The sequence below is a fragment of the Corvus brachyrhynchos genome, unplaced genomic scaffold (assembly GCF_000691975.1).
Source record: "Corvus brachyrhynchos isolate BGI_N302 unplaced genomic scaffold, ASM69197v1 scaffold61, whole genome shotgun sequence".
NCBI classification, from domain to species: Eukaryota; Metazoa; Chordata; class Aves; order Passeriformes; family Corvidae; genus Corvus; species Corvus brachyrhynchos.
The window spans coordinates 6,633,573-6,656,189 of NW_008236478.1; the positions used below are offsets into that span (position 1 = coordinate 6,633,573).

The 22,617-nt window shown below is 45.1% G+C and overlaps 1 protein-coding gene across 5 annotated transcripts in view; it reads left to right on the top strand.

Moving 5' to 3' along the window:
- ENTPD1 (ectonucleoside triphosphate diphosphohydrolase 1) overlaps window positions 1-22,617 on the top strand; it is a 54,835-nt gene that overhangs the window by 26,530 nt on the left and 5,688 nt on the right. For 2 of the 5 annotated variants that reach the window (XM_017726090.1, XM_017726087.1), the window contains exons 2-7: window positions 17,524-17,657; window positions 18,053-18,170; window positions 19,399-19,549; window positions 20,387-20,546; window positions 21,177-21,413; window positions 21,949-22,209. In XM_017726090.1, the coding sequence (XP_017581579.1) occupies window positions 17,524-17,657; window positions 18,053-18,170; window positions 19,399-19,549; window positions 20,387-20,546; window positions 21,177-21,413; window positions 21,949-22,209 (1,061 nt within the window). Of the gene's footprint in view, window positions 1-1,568; window positions 1,579-8,193; window positions 8,627-9,786; window positions 13,419-17,523; window positions 17,658-18,052; window positions 18,171-19,398; window positions 19,550-20,386; window positions 20,547-21,176; window positions 21,414-21,948; window positions 22,210-22,617 lie in introns of those variants that run through there. The other 3 variants (XM_017726088.1, XM_008643817.2, XM_017726091.1) reach the window with 3 other exon arrangements.

A 22,617-nucleotide genomic window follows, 5' to 3' on the forward strand; every position in this document is an offset into this window, starting at 1 on the left:
CCTACACGAAAGGGGAACTGGAAGAACTGATTTCCCTGGCTGCTATTTGACAGGCATGGTCTGGATTATAAGGGTAGGGCTGGGAAGGCACTGGTCCTTTATTTTCCAGCTAATTACTTGCACTTGTTTTATTTTCCAGAGACAAAAATGTGGTTGAAAAGAGTAAATATTAATACCTTCCATGTTTAAACTTCTTCACAATAGATGTGCTTCTGATGTTGTTCTGATTGCAAAAGTCTCCCTATGACTCTCTAGCAAAGAATGAACTAATGGATTGAGACCTGGATAACAATAGGCCTCAAAAATAGTAATCAAAGGAAATAATCACGAAACAGCTGTGTTTTCAGAGGTATTCTGGAAGAGGCCTGATGGCATTAGACATTTCCAATAATGATCTAAAAAGCATAAAATCATTGCTGATTTGCAGATGGAGTTTGTCAATTCTAGGAGGACCAGTACAAATACCAATTAAGTCAGAGGAAAAAGTCTAAAGAAGCCAAGAGTGGTTGGAAAGATAAAGAGCAAATAAAAGGCTTTAAGCCAAGCTTGTAAAAGCACAGCTAATGTGACTTTGGGAGGAAAATTGGACATTCAAACACTGAATAGACCAGAACAATTTCCAGACAATGTTGTTCAGAAAAAAAATATGTAGAGGTGTGTATGTATGCACGTGTATGTCTATAAAATATTTATGTCTGGGACAGCCATAACTCAGAGGTTTTGGTTTCTTCATTACCATGGAGGGAGAAGGTTGTCCTCTAGTCAACCTTATTGTGACCTGCAATCTGTTTGCCCCTTGACTTGTAATTACCAGAAGCATATCGAAAACCCTCGAGGAATTTCTAGAGGAGAAAGAATAAATTTAAGAGGCTGGACACCTGAAAAGCAAAGGGTTACAGAAGCTATAATCATTCATAATCTTTTTGGTTTCACCTAAGTTGCATAGCTGGCTTACTGTGGTGCAAAAGTATCATGCTTAGTCACATTCCTTCTTTTCCTAAGACATCTTCACACCTGTGGGTTTGAGAGCAGCTAGGAAATAAAACTTCTGGGTTAATACCCTCTGGGCAGGTATTTTATACCTTCTCACTAGCTCAATGCCCAATAACAGTGCTCCACAGAGCTGGATCTGCTTGGAAGTGTGTTGAGACAGGAGCTGCATTCTCAGCTTAGAAATTATCTGTTCAAGGTGGTTAGGATGTGGTTAAAGACAGAAGTGTTCAGGCTGAACTTTGGGATGAAGTAGGTGATACTGAAATTACTTTGGGCAGCCACTTCATAAGAGATTAGTATTTCTTGAGACTGATCAAACTTAAATTGTAAAATTTTAGACTCATGTTCACGAGAGAAGCACCCCAGTTGGTTTTCTGAAAGCTGAGTTAGATGGCAACCACTAATAAAATCCTATTTTATTATTGTTTTGTCATCTAGGTGTGAGAACTGGCTTTATGTTTCAACTCAGTGGAAACCTCCCTTCCCTGAGCAGAGCTGAAGGTTTATGGTAGGCATTTCCATCAGTGTCTCTTAGTCACAGAGCTGTTGCCAGAATGCTCACACGGAGAGCAACAGAGCCTAAGGGTGCACGTCTACAGTGGTGTCATTTGACATGAATCTTGCTGCTGAAAGAGAAGAGAAAAGGTGCCTGTCCTTGCTTCTAGCCGTGTTCTTTTTATTCTGTGATAACTTCCAGCTTGTCTAACTTGAAAGTCAGCACCAGCTCGAGCGAGAGAACAGAAGGAGGGTAAGGGTAGAAGTCCCTTTGATGAAAGTTATTGGGGGGTGCAGTGGGGAAATCTTCACTGCAACACAAGGAGAGACACAAAACAAGCCCTGTGCTCTGAAACACTGCTGCATTAGCAGTACAAATTAAGAAATGAATTAAGGGGGAAAGTGAGAGGCCAGATGGAAGAGAACAGAGTTGGCTAATGCACACTGAAGAAATTCATCTGCTCACATCATCTCATGTGTTTGCTGCCCCCAACTGTGGAAAATGCTGGAAATACCTATTCCCCATCCTGCTCTTCGGGCTCCTTGTCCCTCTGTCCCTAGAGCTGCACTGGCCGTTCACACTCAAGGGTCAGTGCTGTCACTATTCTGTTGGTGTTTAGCCACCACCAGCAATGCCACAACTCTGCCTACTACGGTTCTTGTCTGAACCCTTTGAGGCCCATATTTGTCCATTCCAGCTTGGGAAGAGCTTTCAGTGAGGATCTGCAGGGCCACTTCACTGTCTTCCTTCACATTGCTTTTCAAATTCCCTTTGTGCTGCCAACACAGGGATTAAGTCTCTAGTATGAGGAGACAGGTGTCCATCAGTCTGACCCACTCTACCCCATGCTCCCTTGTGACCTCCATCCAGCTGAATGCTGCATCTCTTCTGACCAAAAGGAAGCCTTACAGGGTGGCTGACTGATTTACAGGCTGGGACTTGTACGTTTGAGCAAACATTTTTATTTTGCTTAACTAGAAGTTAAAGGCTCTTAGTTTGATTTGTATTCTCCCCTTTGTTTCTGATCCTCCTGAGTATCTTTGCCCTGATCACAGATCCTGGTGTGTTCCTGATGGAGAGGATGCAAAGAAAATGAACCTATTTTTACAAAGGAATGAGATTTAGTTTGTTTTTTCATTAACTGTCTGCAGCCTTTCAGCCATAGCTCAAACCATCCCTGGCCTTTGAGCTCTGTGTGCTGACTGGAAAAGGTGAGTCAGCAGCTCAGGACTCAGAAACCACTTCAACCACTCATTTGGTTCTCAGCACTGTCACAATCTGCTTGTAGGGATCCCGAGACAGTAGAGAGGCAGATGCTGGTTCAGCTGCTGTGAACGTTTCTAGCATTCACCGTGGGCTTAGCAAGAAGGGGTAGACTCCTCCAAAAGTGAGGGCTGGAGGGAATTTGGAGTCCCTTCAGTACAGCTAATGGGATGGAAACATCCAGAGTGCATGGCAGAGCCCAGGGAGCAGGCAAGCAGCGGGAGGAAAGGTGGAGCTGCTTTGTGGAGGGTGGGTTTGGTGGTGGGAACAGGTAACAGAATGGGATTTGTCCCTCTGCTCAAAACTGTCCCTCCCTGCTACCTGCTCTCTGCCAGAATGCGAGTGGGCAGCTCTTGCCAGGGAGAACATCTGCTCTTCACCACAATCAGCCCCTAGCTGCTGGCTCCAGCTTCTTTTGGGAAATGTACTGGAAATCTGCAATTTTGTCTTGAATTGAATGTGCCAAATAAGTTGATCTAAAGCTTCTATATATATATTTAGTCTCACTTCACTGAAATCATATAGGAAGTTTGCTCTTTGTCAGCTTTGTTTGAGACTGCAGTAAACACGAAAACAGCGGAAGCCAAAAAGAATTTTATTCTGGTAAATCCAGTGGTCAGGCTCTTGTTTACAATACTTAGAAATACTGCTGTGACCAAAAACATGAAAGCGATACAAAAAAGAAGAAAAGAATGTTTCAGCAGGGTTCTTTAGACTTTATTCTGTCATTAACTAAAGAGAATTAGGACCATATTTGAAAGGTGGAACTATGGCACAAGACAGAGGTAGGATAGTCCCTTTTGTGGCAGAGCAAACACAGCAGTTAAGCAAACTGTGAAACTAAACCACTGCACTTCATCTTAAAAATAGTGGTTTACAATAGAACCTGGCCCCATGCTCTGAACTCTTTGTTAAAGACAGTAATTTCACAATTCCTTTTTAGGTTACAAAGTGTGTCTCAGCTACAGAGACTAGTAATTTCTCTACCAATTTAAGAATCTTCAGCGCTGTGGCCACTTGGCACCTAAGAATGTTAACTGGATCCCATAGGCCTTGCTGGGAATAGATGTCCTTCTGTAAATAGGGATTTGGCGAACTTCTTTTGCCCCTATATTTCTCAGGAGTCTGTAACTATAAATTTACACATCTTGGGAATTTTTGGTGTGGAGTAGCAGTTAGTCTTTAGTTTATTGGCATCTTTATAATGTAGTAATGAATTCTTTTAACTCTGCTGGTTTCTCCTTCCGCTGTCCCTGAAGTTAGTCTGCAGGAAGGAGACACAGGGAATGCCTTCATTCCTCCATGGGACTCTGATGCCTCTGTTTCCCTTTTCCAGCATTTTTCTTCTAACCTAAATGACATTTTCAATTTTTATTCCCTGCTTTTAAAGTTGCAGCACAACTGCATAGAAATTTTAGTATGAGTCATGTGTATCTTACTGGACCATTAATCTCCAAATTGCTGTTAATCTGGCAGAACATCAGAGAATATATCAAAATGATGGAATTTAAGAGTAGTTGTAGCCAAAGTGTGCTGCTCTTTCCCCGGACCTTGGGAATTCTGCCTCTCTGCAGGAAGGAGTGTGCTGCAACGCCTGGTCCATGGGAGCTACCCAGACAAGCGGATGAGGTGGTCCACAGGGCAGACACTGGGATGTCTACTGCTGTCTTGGTTTTTCACCAACTGAGGAAATAAGGCTAATGGTGCTGACCTCCGTAAACTCCTTGGCAATATATGGGTGACAAGCTCTGTGTCAAATTTAAGTGTTACGATTTTTTATTCAGGAAAGGCTGACAAACCTATGATGGAGGGCTCCAGCATTACCTGTTTTGTATTAGTTTCCCATATGATGTGGGCAGACAGTACTGCTGAGGGCTGGAGTCGGCTGTGAAAGCCACAGAGTCAAGGGGAGCCTGGCAATATTGCGAAAGTATTAAGAGACCTGGCCTTGCTTGGTGTCTGTGTGCTGGGAGAAGGCTGGACTCATAAGACTGACATGAGAAAATGTGCATGCACAAAAGCTTTCTTGTGGGTGTTGTGGCTCTGCTCTGGGATAACTGCAGCTGTCCCGTCTCACAGGAGCTTTATGGGAGAAGCTGAGGTTAATGCCAGCCTTGCCCTGCAAGCCTGGATACAGGAACAGTACCAGGTCTCTGCTGCACTGGTGACAATGGTCTCACCCTGTACAGTCACAGGGAGCTGCTCTGCCTGTGACAGGCTGAAAACAGCTCCAGCTCTAACACTGTCGGTGAGATCTTGGTTGTAAACTATTTTAAATCCTCTGTGGTGAGTTGGGCAGTGACACTCAGGGACAGGCTTCAGTGTTGCTCTCCAGGATTTCAGCGTCTGACTTCCCAAAGACTGCCACTGCTTCTGTGCCCGTGGATGCTGTGCCACCAGCTCCGAGCAGGAGAGCTGGCTACATCTGAGCAGCAGAGTTTCACGGTTATCCCAGCAGCCCTAAACCTACTTTGCTGTTGTCATAACCTAACGAAGCCAAGGAGACCTTTTCCCAGCTGCAGTGGTGGCCTGTGAAAACAAGGTCCTAGCACACCATGACTAAGGTAGGTGTGCAGCTGGAGGAGCAGCAGTACTACAGCTGGCCTGGAAGAAATGAGAATGGAAGTGTGTGTGTGTGAGGCAGGAGAAAAAGAAGCAACAGATCAAGGAGCAAAAGAATGGTCTGTATTGATAACCAAGGACATAACTGACTGCACTAAAACTGGGTAAGTGCTGAAAAATGTGTTTGCGACAAGTGTGGCCACCTGCGCCCTGATAAGCCTCACATGGGTGGCTTGCCAGGAAAAGGCCTGGGTGCTGATAAAGCCACTGTGCGAGCGAGTCCTTGGGGAACAAAACTGCTCAAATAACAGACAGATCACAGTAAACTCCCAGCACATCCTCTCTGCAAGTTGTCCTCCTCCTCTCCCGGCAAGCAGACGGACAGTGGGAGCTAAGGTACCCAAAATGAGGGGGGGGAAAAAGGCACTGAGCAGCCACCTGTCCTAGATAAAAGGGATTTCCAGGCAAAAGGATCACCCTGTGGTAACCATTAACTCCGCAAGATGGCAAAAGGCCTGCTCAAGAATGTGTAGCTTGTCACTGAAGAGGAACCCAAGAGGTGCAGTGAGGATTTGGCATTTGGCACCCTCAGTCTCATCTCACACAGGATCCTGCCAGAGCACCTGGGCGAGCTTGGTGCCTGTGAGTATGGGGGGAGCGAGCGTGGGTGAGAAAATGGGACCAAAATGATTCTTCAAAACAAACATCATCTTCCTGTTTCGTAAGGTCATGCGCTGTTGCTGCATTAGTTTGCTGTATCATAGATACATGAAAAACTTCTCCATTCTTAAACAAAGCTTTCAAATCTTTTTTCATTTATAACTGATAAGACCATCAGAGTTTAAGAAGCTTTTGTTTTGCTGTGATCGATGGTGCAAAAATATAATCAGGTCCAAATTGAGCTGTAAGAGGCTCTAAGAGCTGAAAAATACTGGATAAAAACATCAGACAAAACAGGAGGGCAAGGAAAGTTCTCAGATGCTTTCAGTGATGGAAAGTGCAAAACAGAAACTACTCCCAAGCACTTTGACTTCGCCGTTCCCCCCCAAAGTAAGTCAACTTCCCACATGCCTGCATAAAGGCTGAGCAGGTCATGGCCCAGGAAGAGACCTACTGCTGAGAGTCATCTGAGTAAGACTGCTGTGGGAGCCCAGCCAGGTTATAAATGGATTGAAGGGTAGGGTTCCCACATCTTCTCTGAGGAGACAGCCCCAAAGAGTTACTGTACAGCTCCTTTTTCTCCTTCAGCTGCTAGCCTGCATTTCCATATTTCACATCTCTTTAAGTGAGCCCCATCTCTTTGGGATCAAATCCTGCTTTCGATTAGTGTTGCTGGCCTTACGAGCATCTGAGGTTTGAGTTGTTCTTTTCTTGTTTGTCTTTTTCTGAGTTTTATTTTTTCTCGTGTAAGATGGTGGTTTCCATAGATACCTTGGACATTATTTATTTTTCCTTCCTGGACATACAGTTCCTTCCAATGAATTACAGAGCAATTTGCCAGTTCTGCTTGAGGCCTTGGTTCCTTCGTCCATATCGCTGCTACACTGAGCATTTTAACAGTGTTGTTCTAACACGTCATCTTGATAAGCTGCCTTGTTGTCTTTACACGGCTTTCAATCCACATGACGAAACTCCTGTCCAGCCAGTTTTAAACTCAAAAATGGTACATTGCATGTCTATTTTAGGATTTTGTACTGATAATTGTTGGAAACTTTAGCTCAGCTTTTCTCTGCTATGGGTAACTGTTAAACAGAACAGTGTTTTGTTATTTTTGTTCTCCTTCCCCCCCACCCCCTGCCTTGAGAAATGTTATCAAAGGACAAAGTCTGGCAAAGTATTCAGGATTGGTATGCTCCTAAATGAGAGCTCAGATAGCAACGACGTTGCTCTTTCAGACAGCTCTAGCATGAGTTTTCTCTCTTTATCCTGTCTCCACCTTGTCCCGGAGGAACACTATGTCCTGGATTGCAGAGGCAGATGCTAATAGGAGTCGCTGCTTGGTACTTAGTGGTGAGAAATTTGAGCACTATCAGTCTCCCTAAATCCTAACAGAAGCAAAGAAAAATCTGGACGTGGTGTAAGTTACTGCTTTCTTGGGTCTATTCTGCTCTTATCAGGCTATTCAATGCACAAGCAGGGCTGTTCTGCTGATTCAGCATCACAAGAAATGATGCCAGGGCAGCTCCAGGCCACACTTAAGGAATTACAAAGGAGACCATTAGGGTCACAAGTTTTCTCTTTAGCTGATTTATAAATGGATTTGTTTTCTTTCTTGCCCATTTGTCCCAGAGCTGTTAATAAATAACCTTTTCAATGTCCCTGCTCCTGCAGGAGATGTGAGGAAAATGTGTGCTCGTGTGAACTCGCTGCAAGCTCTGCAGCTGGCCTGGAGATCCTGTGGCTGGAAGGTGGGCTCCGACTTGAGCTTGGGACCTTCCATCCCTAGTCAGAGGGAGAATGCTGCTGAAAGAGGCTGGGAAACACAGTGGCCCCAGGGAAGCAGCAGACCTGTAGCTCCTTTCTGTGTGGGCCCTGGGTTGCCAGACAGAAGGGTGGGCTGCTGTGACTGTCCCCCTGTACTCATGCTGCCTTATCCAAAATATTTCATGTTTTTAATTTAAAATACTTGAGGCAAGAATAGTGGGGGGAGGAGGGGAAGATTAATGGATAATAAATTGAAGGCCAAACTATGGCTTGATTATAAATGGGTTTCTTTTCCTGAGCCTAATTCTCCTCTCAGGATTCACTGCACATCCCAGTAATAAGTAATTTGAACTTTAGAGATTAATAGCACCCTGTGTCAGCCCATTCATCCAGAAAAACTCCTTTGCTGTTTTGTTACATGTCGGCATGAGGCTGCAGCCTTTTCAAAGTGCTCCTCTGAGCATGAAAATTTAGATTCATATTTTCCTTATTACCTTTGTAATTTCCAAGAAGAATTTCTTCTCTTACACTCAGGAACTTTGTCAAGGCCCATGCCCCTCAATAGCCTTTGATCCCATGTTCCTTCCCACTGGTCGTCACTAAAAATACCACAGGGTAATTTGTTTCCTGCTATTTGAAATGGAAATTGTAGCAGCATGAGGAACAGAGAATTATATTCATGCCAAATATCATGAGCTGAATTCTCCTCATGGTTTGTGGGAATCCTAGTTATTAAAGCTGACCTCTGAGAAATCAGTATATTTTTCCACAAGGCCTGGATGGTGGATGTGCTCCTCAGCAAGATAAAGGAACTATTCCAGCTGTTCCTTGTCCTGTGCTCTCAAATGATGAATGGAGATAGCAGTACTGACAGCTGGAGGTAAACAGGTGAGTTGGGAAGAGTTTAAGCAGAGTGCTATCTTTACACATGGCAGCCCTAACCCTGAGCTGCTGAAAGGAGGCAGCAGAGCTGCTGCCCTGCCTGAATAGCAAGGGGGTTTTGCTTCATCTGCTAGGATGGGTTGCAAAGGGAAGGTGCCTACAGTATTCACTGCTGCAAATGGGGTGCTATGCATGCTAAGGGAGGAAAAACTCACTGGGTACCTTATAGGACTGAGAAATGCTCCTCTAAGACAGCAGATCCCTGTGCTGAAAATCACAGAATTAAGGGGTGGCACAACCAGGATATAGGGAAAATCCCAGGCACAGCTAGGCACTGCAGCTTATGCACTCTCATGAGGGACTGCTGCGGAATGGGCATCATCCCCCAGGGCCCTTGCAGTGGCTCTGCTGATGCTGCACCAGCTTGGAACAGTGGGTGTGTGTCTGTGTTCAGTCTCCAATGGTTTTTGGTCCTGAATGGGAAGTGAAACTTCAGAAGAAAAGCTGATTGCTTTGCTGTGCAGAAATCCTTGGGCAGCCCAGGCAACGGCTCCACTTGCTGACGTGTGGCACTTTGGGCAGCTGTGCTGTTTATTTTGGAAAGCAGGGAAGTGAGCCCCTGAAAGTAGGAATGTTTAGTCAACACACAAGGTGATCCCAGGAGTCTACAGTTCAGAGAAAAACAGCCTTGAGGTGTGGTGAGAGGCTTGGTGGCCTCAGCCCCTTCAAGGCAGGGAAGGTTGTCAGTGGAGAGGGCATAAGGAAAACTGGTGACTGCTGGGGTTTTGTTTTGGCACCACTGGCAGTCAAAGTGTGCTGGGTGCAGAGCATGCTGTGGATAACGGGGGGTTTGGGTCTGTGATCTGTTTCCTCTGCAGTGATTCCCTGTCAGAACCTCCTGTGGGGCTTTGCAGCATTTACAAAGCTCAGGACTTTTTGTTCTCCAGGAAGTTTCTGAACTTGCTGGCCCAACGTGGGAGTTGAAGGGGGAGTGGTTGTTCTGGAGGCTGTTTCCTCTCTTTTTTTCATGATGACTTGTACATCCCCCTCATGTGTGGGTGGTTGATAGGACACAGGGAAGGGTGGGCTCTACTGGGTTGGTGATGTGACTCACACATCACCCATCTTCCAGTGTAAGCAGTAGTCCTGCTGTCTTAAGCAGCAACAGTAATTAAATAGTTGTTCACAATAGCTGCCTGGGGATGAACAGGGAGCAAGTGACCAAAGCAACTGAAAGCTAGTGCCCATTGCCAGCCAGCATGCTGGAGAAAGAGAAGGGCGTGGCTGTCTATAGACGGATGAGAAAAGCTGATATGATGGTGCATTTTAGTGAAAGACAAGGCAATTTCTCAAAACTGAGGGTGACCGCCTCACAATTTGCAATGCATTACTTCCAGCTCAAGAGGAATGTGTGTTGACCACAGTCTCAACAGAAAGAGACGGAATTCTATGAGAGTTTTGAATTATTATAAAAGTAATCCCCACTTATTCTGTGTCGACAATGTCTAGTAGCTCTTAAAAGAAATAACATCACAAAATAAAAAATACTTTCACTGAATCAGCAGAGTATTTAAAATGTGGAAATAGGAATGCTAATAAGAAACAGCCCATTGCCTTCTTATTTTGTTCCACAAAAGCCATAATTCAACTGTTGGAAGTTATGTTAATTTGAAAATAATAAAATCTCTTAAAGATGCATATTCAGAGGCAAAAAAAAGGAAGATAAAATTAGTGCAAATTTAAAGTTGGAAAGTGTAAAAGATGGTCAAAAGAAGCATAAGGAAAAAGTCACGGCCAGTGAGTTAAGAGCAAAGAAGAATGTGAGGATCTTGAGCACAAGAAGAAGCCTGGCAGCACCACTGGGCCATTGCAACTCATTGCATTTGAACTATCAGACAAAGCTGAAAAGGTGTCAGTGCTTCGTGCATCTTTTTTCCCCGAGAAAGACAAACAAATGCCTTTACATTATGTGATAGTCAAGTATATTCAAGCAACAATTTAGCTGGGAAGCCAGGGAGGAGGGGAAGCCCCCTTGTGCTCACTGGATATATTCTGATGAAACTTCAAGCTTTGTGGGTAACGGCAATAAATCTTCTCCAGCTAAAATATAACTTTGATGTCTGGTAGCAAATTAATAATATCAGAGGTTTCCTGGCAGGAAACGGATGTAACTGACAACAGTATTCTCTTCTGGTTTGAAAAACCTCTTTAATGTGAGAATCCTAAAGAAATGAGTATGAGTACAAGTAGGATACAGGCTTAGACGTTCAGTAAACAGCATATAAATGTGAAAAATTACTGTCTAAAGGTCATTGTGCCAGCAGCATCCTGCCACTTGCTGGTTGTGTTTAAGAATATTGAGTGTCTGGGTCTGACTGCTGCAATGTAAGCCAGAAAAATATCTTCCTGCAGAGAGATTATTTAATGAGCAGGCATTGGGAAGACTTGTGTATAATACCAGGGAGATGGGCTGTGAGGCCAAGGTGAGAGGGGGTGTGAGTGCCCTGCAGAGAGCCAGGGAGGCTGAGCACCATCCCCAGCACTGCATCGTGGGAAGGTCTCTGACAGGGGAACCTGCTTTGTGCACGGGTGAATGGGGCACTTGTTGGTGTGGCAGTCTGGGTCACTGGGGCTGTGCCCAGAGCCCCTGGACAGCACCTCTCCAGCAGTAAATCTGCTCTGCAGGGCCATGGGGCTCCCCGAGCACAAAGCCCCTCTGTGCTGCGGGCAGCTGTGGAAGGGAGAGAAGAGCCTGTGTGCTGCCTGCTCCTTTGTATCTGTCTCTTGCTGCCATTGCTCAGCTTTTGCTGCCTCTAGCACCCACCAGCTCTCCAGGATTTCCACGCGCTTTTCTTTTTTCCAGGAAAAGAGGACTCATTCAATGTGTGTTGTGCAATTTCCCAGGGTTGTATCCCAGCCACAACACTAAAAGCAGTAAAAGGATGAGGTACTCCCACGCCAAGCAGTGCTGTACACATGGATAGCATATAGCAGGGTGGTTGCCATGGCTGAATTATGCCTGAACAAAACCTGGAGCTTTGCTGGGCAAAGGAGGGAGCACCTTTGTACAACTGCATCTGTATCCCACAGGGAGAGCATATGCACTGCATTGGCCTTTGCTGGCAGTCTAGCTTATGAATGCATTGTCCCCTTTTTGCTGACTCCCTGCCTTCTGAACCAAGGAAACGGAACTGGGAGAAAGTCCAGGAGCCACCCTCATCCTGAGGCAGGATCAGCTACAACAGCGCTGGCAGATAGAAATGCCATTTGTCTGAAGACAGATAATGAGCCTCCTTTGCTCTTCTCTTCTGCAAACTTAACAATTCAATTCCTTCAATCTTCCCTTATAGGTCAAGTTTTTAGGCTTGCGATCTTTCTTGTTCACTTCTGGAGTTTTTCCAAGCAGTCTACATCTTTCCTGAAAGACAGTGTCCAAAATTGGACATAGAACCTCACAGGGAGATTTACCAGCTTTAGATGGAGGGAAAGCTTACTATAAACTGCTGTAGCTGCCGTAACGATTTCTCTGGAAAAGCTGCTTAACAGATTGCTCACCACACTTTCTTTGCGTTATGGCTCTTACCTAAATGTCATATTTGCTTTTGTCCTTAAGAGAGTTAGATGTTTTCACCAGGCTCTCACCTATTTGTCAAACTGGTTTTCAACTTCAGTCCTATGTGTCAGTGTGCTTCGCTCGCAGCTTGGTGTGATCTCAGACACCCTTTGTCTTCCAGCTCACTTGTGCACAGGTATGTGTGCACATGGAACAGTTCAAGCTGCCAAGCTGTATAGCCTAAATTCATGGGAGTCTGTGGGTTTTGAGACATGTAGGGCTGCAAGATTTCAGTATCATATGTCTCTGAAAGACGGCATCCAAAAGACCCATTATATTGTTTGGATTATCAGTTTCACTGACACTTCAATGTTTGTACTTCAGCACTTACAAGTATTTCGTCTGGAAAAATATAACCCAGTAAAAGTGTATTTATTATTCTACATAGCATTACAAGGAAGGTCAGAGATCACACCAGTATTTAGGCCAAAATCTTTGCCATATGAATAATTAAGACTTGGAGCAGAGTCTCCCACACTGTTCCACATAGCAGTTGTAAAAAGTGATGTAAAATCCTGATCTGGAACTTGAATCCTAATTTCAACATGCTGTGTGTCTTGCCCTGATATTTTGAAATAAAGCCCCTTAAACCAAAGCCATTGACTTACTGTATATGTGCTTGTATGTAAATTCTAAGACAAACCTGAGCCTCTTGACAGCCTGAGAAAAGACTTTTCCAACATGCTGGCCTGAAACAGGTGGTTTACATTACTTTGCAGCAAAGTCTTCCTAGGTAACTTGGATACGAGCATGTTTAAGTGAAAAAGACAGATGAGAATGAGTAAGAAGTCAGTTGGGGACAGGGAAAATTTCATAAAAGGGTTGATAAATGAAGCAGTGTGGATCTTCTGAGTGTTTATGCACTCCGATGATTGGCTGTGGTGAGTCTGAAGACAGGAGTGCCTTTTGGGTAATGTGCATCAAATCTGATCCAAGTTCAGCAACCTCACAGAGTAATCAGTGAGTTTTTCAGGCAATTCAGCCTGAAAAAACCTTCATGACTACTGAAATCTCATTTTCACTCACCAGGAGGATGATGTGTGTGTCCTCTTTCCATGCTGAACAGCAGCACTGACTGCTCCCATGCCCTTTCCCTACCATCACTGCCAGCAGAACTCCACAGACACAAACTCCTGCAGTTAGAAAATGTGCACAGACTGCATTGCCAGAGCCCCTCTCTCCTGGGTGGGTTTGCTGAGATTGTATGAGAGGTGCTGGGTTAACTGTCACTGCCTGGGGTGGTAGATGATCATGTTTCTGAGGTAGTGCAAGACCCCACCTCACTTCATTTAGGCTGGGACTGGATCATCTCCTGTGGGATAGGTTCAGTACTGTGCAAGGCCAGCCTCCTTGCAGCTCTGGTCAGAATCCTCAAGAAAAATGTAAGCAAGTAGTTCTATATGCAGAGAAGTGATGTTGGACTCTTCAGGCAGATGGAAAAGGCTGGAAAAGACAAAAATCCAGAAAGGATAATTTCTTACAAATTGACTAAGAGAATAAATTCCTGCAGGATTGAGCGTTGCAGAAGTTGTGAGATAGAAGTGGAAGACAGACAGAGGGAATAGCCTGGCAATAAATAAATTAAGGCTGAAAATGGGACCGTTCCTGACCATACAGAGGAGTGATGAGGGGATAAAGCTGATGGTGGGAAGTGTCTCTGTCAGTGTGGCACTTGTGCAGTGGAAGAGGGCTGGCCTTGCAGTCCAGTCTCTTGTGATCCTTTCTGTAACTGAGCACGAACATCCAAAGGAAAGATCAGGCATCAGCTTTATCTGTTATGCGAAGTCAGATCTTACAAAAATATTTGTATTTATTAGAGATGATGGGTCACAGTGAGATTGTCTGAACCAAGCATGGCTTTGGTCTATGTACAACATCTTTTCTGCTTGACATTCCTAATGTCACTCCTTAAACAAGCCATAGTCTCTCCTTATTGCATGTCTAAAAGCAGCTGGTTGCCTGATTCCATTTAACTTTTGTTGCTAAATCTTGTTTGGTGAGAAGGGTGTTGAGGGGGGCAGCTTTGGCTGTGAGTGACATCTCCTGGCACGCAGAGGTGCCAGTGACTTAGTCTAGTGTTGGCTGGAGGGGCCATTTCCTATTTGTCTTGAGCTCTGGAAGACACAAGAGTCAAATCTGCTTCCTTGCCTTCACACAGAGCTGCCTCCCACGCTGGTGTGGTCCTTCCTGGTGATTCACTAAGAGCAACAGGGTTTCCGCAGCAAAACTGCTGCTACCTGGAGTGACTGACAACATCCTCCCAGTTCTCTGTCTTGGAGACGGAAAGGATGTTAGAGCTGTTTATGTTTTGGGGACATCACTGGAAGGAACCAGTGGTAGCCCCTATATAAAAAAGGAAAGAGACCAAAACTGGAAACAGACAAGAGATGCCTGAGCAGCTGGGCTGTGCTCCAGCATCTGCAGAGTGCTCAATGCCCATGCAGCCGGGCAGGGCTCCAGCACCAAGCAGCTCTGAGCTCTGAGAGGAGTAAAGCAGTATCATTTCTATGCCTACTTATGGCCCTACAGGATGCTTTAGTCACTGCACACAGTGGGCAGTATGAGAGAAAGAGTAGAGATCTGTCTCTACTTGGATTCTGACTGGGCACAGGGACAGAAGATCGTGTCTGCTTAATCTTTAGCTGAGGAAAACTGCTAGTGGAAGGAAGATCCTGGGGCCTGGAAGTCAGTCAAGTACTGCTCCACTTGGTGGACACAGAGGAGTGTTTGCATGGCATTCAGTAGTGCGAATGTGAAATTCAGAGGAGCTGGAGGAAGCTGGAATAACTTAATTCTTTAGCCCCTGCAGAGCCTGCAATTACACCCAGAGCTGATGAGGTAACCAAGTGTACAGAAAAAGGAATTTATTGAAATACCTCACCTTTCTGAAGAAATGGCAAGTGAATTTTAACTACATTGAATTCTTTAGATGGATTTGCAGTGTTGTTTTTTGGCTTGGTTTTTGTTTGGATTTTTTAAAATAAGTTTGTCTTTTTTAAACAAGTCTGTCAAGTATTCAAGTCTGTACACTATGAGTGCTCTTTGGAAGGTTATTACTTTGTTACACTACCTTCTGGATTATGTTTATCATCTTGTACCTTTTCTTGTACAAAACATTTCAATAAAATTCTCTTTGGTAGCATTAGAGTTCACAGAGCTGGATGGTCTGGTATGGGATACAGCAACAAAGTCATCTCTCTACAAACCCCAGAGTCCTGAAAAGTGCTCATGATACTGAACCAAAATTTAGGCAAAAGTCATATTCAGAGTTAAGAAAATAATGTGCCTTGACAAAAAAAATTACTAATCTCAGGCTACAGGTGGGATGCAGACAATTATCACTATGCCTCTGCCTTCAGACAAGGGATTTCTAGCTGATAACTGGGATGGCCCCTTACAGTGAGAAAAATGTTCCTGCTTTGCTAACAATGCTGGTACTTTCAGAGCGTGGCTGCTGAAAGGTGCAGCAGGCTGACAATACCCATCACAACAGGAAATTTGAAAATCTTAGAACTTGTGCAAAGTCACACATCCTTCATTCCTATGTCAGCAAACACATAAATCTGTTCATGCTTTCCTCTAGGCAAGATCTCAGAGTAAGGGTGGCAATAATTATGTGGCTGTGCTGTGCAACTGTCAGCAGCAGTTTCAGTTTTCATGCATGCTAACTTCATATCTATACTGTGCAGCTGATTTTACAATATAGCATCTGGTTTTATTCTTTTTTCTAGGGTTAAAATAATTTTTTTCAGCAGACATGCTCAGTGCTATCATACCTTGAGCCAACTACTCTCTCCAATAAGAAGAAAGGTCTCCCAGCCATCATGCTCTGCTGTTTCTAATCACTTCAAGCCCTGAGTTCCGGACATTTTTGAATAGAGTTTAATAAAATACATTCTTACTTCCTACTGTCTGCTATGCACACTAGACTATTTTTTTAAGCTGCATTCTTGGCGATATTGGCAAGCATACTGAGCCTCCAACAGGCACTCACACAATGTGAGCGTTACAAGCTTCCAAATTTCACAGTTAACCTCAGCAGATTTACGTGTGAGAGTGAGCACAGAGCTCCAGGTCACATTCCCAATGCACCTGTCTGTGGCATCTTCAAAGTCAGCTCTCCTGGCACTTTTAGGTTTCATTTTCTCTAAGAAGGCAAGTAGCTGTTATTTGTCTATAGTTCCAGCTTGTCAGAGGTGCGTTGCTTCTTTTCACTTGGGCTAACTTCCGAAAATAATTTGAGGATTTAGGGTCACTTGTAAGGCCAGGTAACACTATAAATTTCTGGAACCTGGGACCACCCCTCACATAAAACCAGAGCAGTTAGAAGCTGACCCTGATCAGAACTTGAATGCTTTTCATATTTGCATGCACGACATGAATTGCCAGGATGGATTTGGAGCACTGATCTGGGTCTGAAGGTCTGGACACCAGTGGAACCCAAGTTCTGGCATGCAGATGCAGAGCAGGTTCAGACACCTTCTCAGAGCATGACAATAGTTGATGTGGTTGCCTGCACCGAGGTATTGCCATCCTGAATGGCCTGTAATGTACTTCTAAACATCTTCTGGAGTATTTGTGTATAAGGAGAAAAGAAACTAGTTCCCATGCGAGTCAGATGATCAGTGCTTTTGAGTATGAAGCATCACTGTTGGTGGAAATGGATTTCATGTCATAGTGGGAGCAAGTATGTGCCCTAGAGCTATTTGCTCATTGTAAGTGTTGAATTTACATCAAAGTTATAAATCTGGAAAATACACTGTTACCCTTTCTACGGCTCCATGTAGTTAGATGGTATTTTATTAAACAGTTGCAAAACCGGCCAAGTCTAAGTCGTGAAATGAGATTTTGACTGTGGGATACGTGAAGGATTATCCAAAGCAGGAAAATGTGAAAGACAGCATCATGCTAGCCACTAACAAGTGCAGGTATATGTATATTGGTTCTGAAAGCTCAAAGACATACTGGTTGTGAATGATTTTCATCAGCCATAAGTGGCCTTTTTTGCAGAATTCTATGTAACCATGTGTATTAAGACACAAAAATCTTAATTTGTTAGATATGTTATCCCAAATATGCCTGTAACATTTAAGGAATTAGAGTGGTACAAGTTCTGCAAAGTGTGTGATTTATAAGCGTGTTGTGCCAATTCTGCAAACACAGGCCACTCATAACCTGATGGGCAAAGGCAGATACTTCACCATGCAAAGGGACTGCAGGAACATGCCGAAACACATGGCTTTTGGGTAAGATGGGCTACTGGGGCACTAACACCCTTTTTCTGCTCTAGTCACAGGTACCAAACCAAAGATGTCCTCGACAAGAACGATTCTACTCATCCTGGGATTCCTCTCTACTTTGGCTGTAATTGCTTTAATTGCTGTAGCAGTGACCCAAAACAAGCCACTTCCGAGGAATATTAAGGTATTACAAGCTGGTACCCTTAGAGGAAAACAAGCTGGGGGGTTAAGTGTCCATAGTGCTCACGGACACTCTGCTGCCCTTGCTGGCTCTGGCTAACCACTTTTTCTGGCTCCATGCAGCTCAACATCTTGTTTTACATCTTCATGGTAAAACCAGTTACAGCTTCACAGGGAATGATCTCTTAAGTAACCAGTCCCAACTTTGTGGTTTCTCTGCTCCTGCTTCCTTTGATGGGAGTTTTGCACTGGAGCTCTACTGAGGAGAGCAATGACATACATCCCCACAGCTGCCAGGCAGATGGGCTGCGTGTGCCTGGTCCCCCGTGTACGGAGGCCAGCACACACTGGGTCTGGTTCGGTACCTCAGGTGGGGTAGTGACTCTGTTTTGCCCACAGTATGGGATCGTGCTGGATGCGGGATCGTCCCACACTAACCTCTACGTGTACGAGTGGCCAGCAGAGAAGGAGAACGACACTGGGGTGGTGAAGCAGGTGGAGGTGTGTAAAGTTGAAGGTAAGAGGAGAAAAAGGACCTGGGGAAGGGGCGTGGGATGAAGAAGAGATAATGTAATAAAGGGGTGAGGGAGGAGAAATCTAGAGGAAGAGGCCAATAGTAGAAACAGTGTTACATCTGTGCAATGATGTATACCCCACTGCTTGCCACGGGGAGCTGTATGTGCCCAACCTTCCTGGCAAGAAAAATAGATCCATTTTTTCCTTTGTTTTTAGGATGCTTGGGATTAATTGCTTTTCGGAAAGAACTACACCGAAGAATGTACTTAAATAAATAAAGTGTCTGCATGCACTCTTGTTGAAGTCCTGATGAAGGCAATGAGAGGGGAGAGCATGGTTTGCTCTTTTTTAAGGCTTCTGTGCAAGCTATGCACAGGGCTTGTGGCTCAAGGTTGCTCAACTTGTGCGTGTCATGGCTTATTTTTTTATTCTGTTTAATTGCTGTGTAGGTACTGTATTGTTTAGGAAGGCATAAATGAAGCCTAGGGGTGTACACAACAAGAAACAGCACAGACCATCATGGATCGCTGCATTCTGAGGGGATCAGAGGTGTTGTCAGACCTGCATGGGATCTTTTCAGGCCTCTGCAGTGCAGGGGAGAGCCCTACTGTTACCAAGCTGCTGTGATAGCTGCTCTGCACTGCAGCATCCCACGTCAGGAGTAGCATGCTGAGCACACAGCAAGCTGGAGCAAATGGGGCTTCACTGCTGCCAGACAGGCCCTGGTCCTGGGGCAGTCCAGGGAACCAGGGGACACATGGTAGAGAGGGACAATGATTTTTTCCTTGGGTTAGCATAAGAAGCAATAGCTGCAAAACACCCAGTGTTGTAGCGTGAGTATAAAGTACACAAACAAATGACAGCATCTGCCCCTGGAGGAACCAGCATAGAAGGGTCAGGGATTTTTAGGCGCAGATCCAGGGTACACCCAGGCAAACTCAGAGAACAGACTGGAGATGTTCAGGGCATGCTAAAGAAATGGCTTGTCTCAACCATCATTGTTAGTTCATAGCCTGCTTTGCAGAGACAGGGTGACAGATGCTGGGCCCTGTCACCACCCACCAATTGCATTGGGCTTAGTTGGTGCTGTAGGATTTCTAAAGCTCCTAAGGAATGGGGTGGTTGAATCTGATTCTGCTGCCTGTGATACAGTTTAGCACACCTGCTCATGACAGCATTCTGGGGTTATGCTTGGAGTCTGAACAATGAAGCATCTGTACTTCTTGCAGGCCCTGGGATCTCAGGTTACTCCCATGCCACAGAGGAGGCAGGTCCCTCTCTGGCACAGTGCCTACAACAAGCAAAAGAGGTGATTCCCTCAGCACAGCACAAAGAGACACCCGTCTACCTCGGAGCAACTGCTGGCATGCGGCTTCTCAGGTACTGCAGGGCTTGTCCCCTTCTGCAGCACTGCACCTGGGATCACCATGGATGCACAGTGGGGGCCTCTCAGGACACACTGCCAGCCCACACTGTGCCCAGACACCCTCCTGTGCTGCTGACCTCTCTGAGCCCCGAGTCCCCTGGACTTTTCCCTTGCTTACCGAAGCTCACTCCAACCCTCCATCATCTCCTGCATCCACATGCAGCATGGAGACACCAGGAGATCAGCAGTGCCCAAGCTGATGCCTAAACATCCCCACAATAAAGGCATGCTCAAACATCCCTATGGTCTGCTATTAAGCCTAATCCAGGATTTTTGAGCCCATGTTGCAACTCCCCACAGAGGGCCATCAGAGGCTAAGGTAACTCTATAATCACATCCTCCTTTAATTACAATTTGTGATTTTCATGAGGGTGACCCAGACCTCTCCTGGCTAGGACAGGCAACTGATCTTAGGTATATATTGCCTGGGAAATCTTCCTGGGGATACCTTCTGGATTTCTTCTCTAATGGTGACAGTAAAGAGTGAGAGGAGTCTCCACAGTGCAACTCCTATCAGGACACATGCTACTGAACAAGAGCTCTGGTCTGTGCTCCGAGTACCTACCACTCTCAGCTGCAGGGTCTGTAAGTGTCAAAGCTGGTGGCAGTTGTGCTGTCAAGGTGTGACAGAGAGAAGCATGGCCACTTAGAGCTGGATGGCTCAAATGAACAACCATTCTCTTATAATTGTCACTTGGTGGGGAGTTGCAGCCTGCCTGCTCAGAATAAGGCACATAGACGACTGACAGCTGTCAGCCAGAGTCACTCCATCCTTTCTTCCATTCATCCAGGTTGCAGAACAAAAGTGCAGCTGACAAAGTCTTGTCCTCAGTAGAAAACACACTACGCTTAGCTCCCTTCAACTTCCAGGGTGCCAGAATTATCACTGGTCAGGAAGAAGGAGCCTATGGATGGATCACCATTAACTACCTTCTGGGCAATTTCAAGCAGGTAGTATATCTATAGCAAGTACATCTGAATCATTGTCTTGCAGCACTTTGTAAGTCATGCCTTGCAAGAAGGTGTCACAGGCACTATCTTGCCTTGTAAGCCATTTACCAGGGATCAGGAAGCTGCACATGTTGCCTCAGCAGTTGCTGGGAGTACCTCCTGATACTTAGTGGTATCAGGATGCACCACTACAGTCAGGCTTCAAGCACTGAAATAAAATGCCAGCATATTCAATCATTTTTCTTGGGTACAGCATCCTTCTCCCTTCCTGATCTAAAATATTTCAGTTTCTGAAAAGTTGGACTATGATTCTTTCCTATTGAGCTTATAAATCTTCTGAGAGCTGAAACAGTAAGTGGACTGTTTTTTCTCATAACAGTGGTATTAGATTCCATATTCTTTGCCCTCCTGCAAAAACTTGGACATGATCCATCTCCTGTATTTACAAGCTTGTGTTTTTCTTGTATCTTGTTCCAGCTCTCATCTCATGCCCCCTCCAGGACTTCCCATGTTTCTTGTGTTCTGTGCTTCTGCTTCTCTCCTCATAGTTCTTTCTCTTTTTCATTTCTCCAAAATAAATCCTCTCCATGCCCAATATATCTGGTTTACTTTGATTTTTTTCCCCCCAAGTCTGGCTGGAAAAAGCTTCTACACTCCCTGACATCCTTAAGTGAGACATCAGGAGCACTAGACCTTGGAGGAGCCTCCACACAGATTACCTTTGTATCAAAGGACCTCTCTTTGGAGTCCCCAGAGAACCAGCTCTACTTCCGTCTCTATGGCAAGGATTACCAAGTGTACACTCACAGCTTTCTCTGCTACGGGAAGGACCAGGCTCTGCAACAGAAACTGGCCAGGGACCTACAGGCAAGTACATCTACCCCTGTAATTAAACATGGACATCCTGGACCCTCCCAGTGCTGTAAAAGTTGCTGTGACCCAGTTCACCTCTTAGTTTGGATTAGGGAAATGTCGTTGTTCTCCACACAGACTGGGCATGAGGTGCCCAAAGAGGTGACAGTCAATACTTTCAAAAGTAGTATCAATTTGAGATGCCTTGATTCTTGGGCATGGGATAGCAAGAGAATGGCATTTAACTGGAGTACTCAGGGGAGGTGACATTTTACCATCCCTGAGAAACCCAAATCAACAGCGCAGCTTCACAAACTGTGACTTAAAGTAATTTGCCCAGGGTCCTACAGGGAGGCTATGGCAGTACCCACATCTTCCCCTGCACAGCCAGTGCCTTAAGCTATCCTCATCCCTTTGACCTGATGTGTGCACCATGATGTGATGTACTGTGACAAGTGCCACCCTTCCTTGTGGTTCTTTCCCAGGGTTTTTCTTTCCCCAGGTTACTCTAGAGCAAAGTGTAACAGCTTGAATTGATTTTTACTTTCAGACCGTGGAGAGCAGCAGTCTCCTCGACCCGTGCTTTCACCAGGGTTATCAGAGGACTATAAATATAAGTGACTTCTTCAAAAACCCTTGCACATCAGACAAGAAAAAGGAATTACCTTTCAGACAGCTGTACATAGAGGGAGAGGGGGACTATCAAAAGTGCCGAGAAAACATCCAGACACTCTTCAACAAAACCCATTGTCCTTACTCCAGTTGCTCCTTCAATGGGATATACCTACCTCCATTACAAGGGGATTTTGGGGTGAGTCTTCACTCATTCTTCAACTCTGTAATCCAGAATGTCAACAGAGCAGAAATTCAGACTAATGCTAGAGTGCATTTTTCATGACTGAGGCAGGAAATGATTTACAAGATGGCTTTTTGGACATGTAACTACAAAAGCAGTGCTGTGCTTGCTGTGAGGACAGACATGTTAGGAGCTACCCCAGTAAATACTGGCCTACCAGTACTGCACTGTTCCCATTCTAACCCATCTCCTTGGGGTGATCTACTTACTTTTTAAGCTGTCCTTCTTGATGTCCAACACCAGAGGCAGGAGAGTGTGCTGCAGGCAGGAATACCGCTCCTAAAAACCTTGCCTCCTGAGGTCAGTGGTGGTACCAGGTCTGAAATTCACCCAGCAGTGTCTGAGTGCTGCTGAAACCAGCCA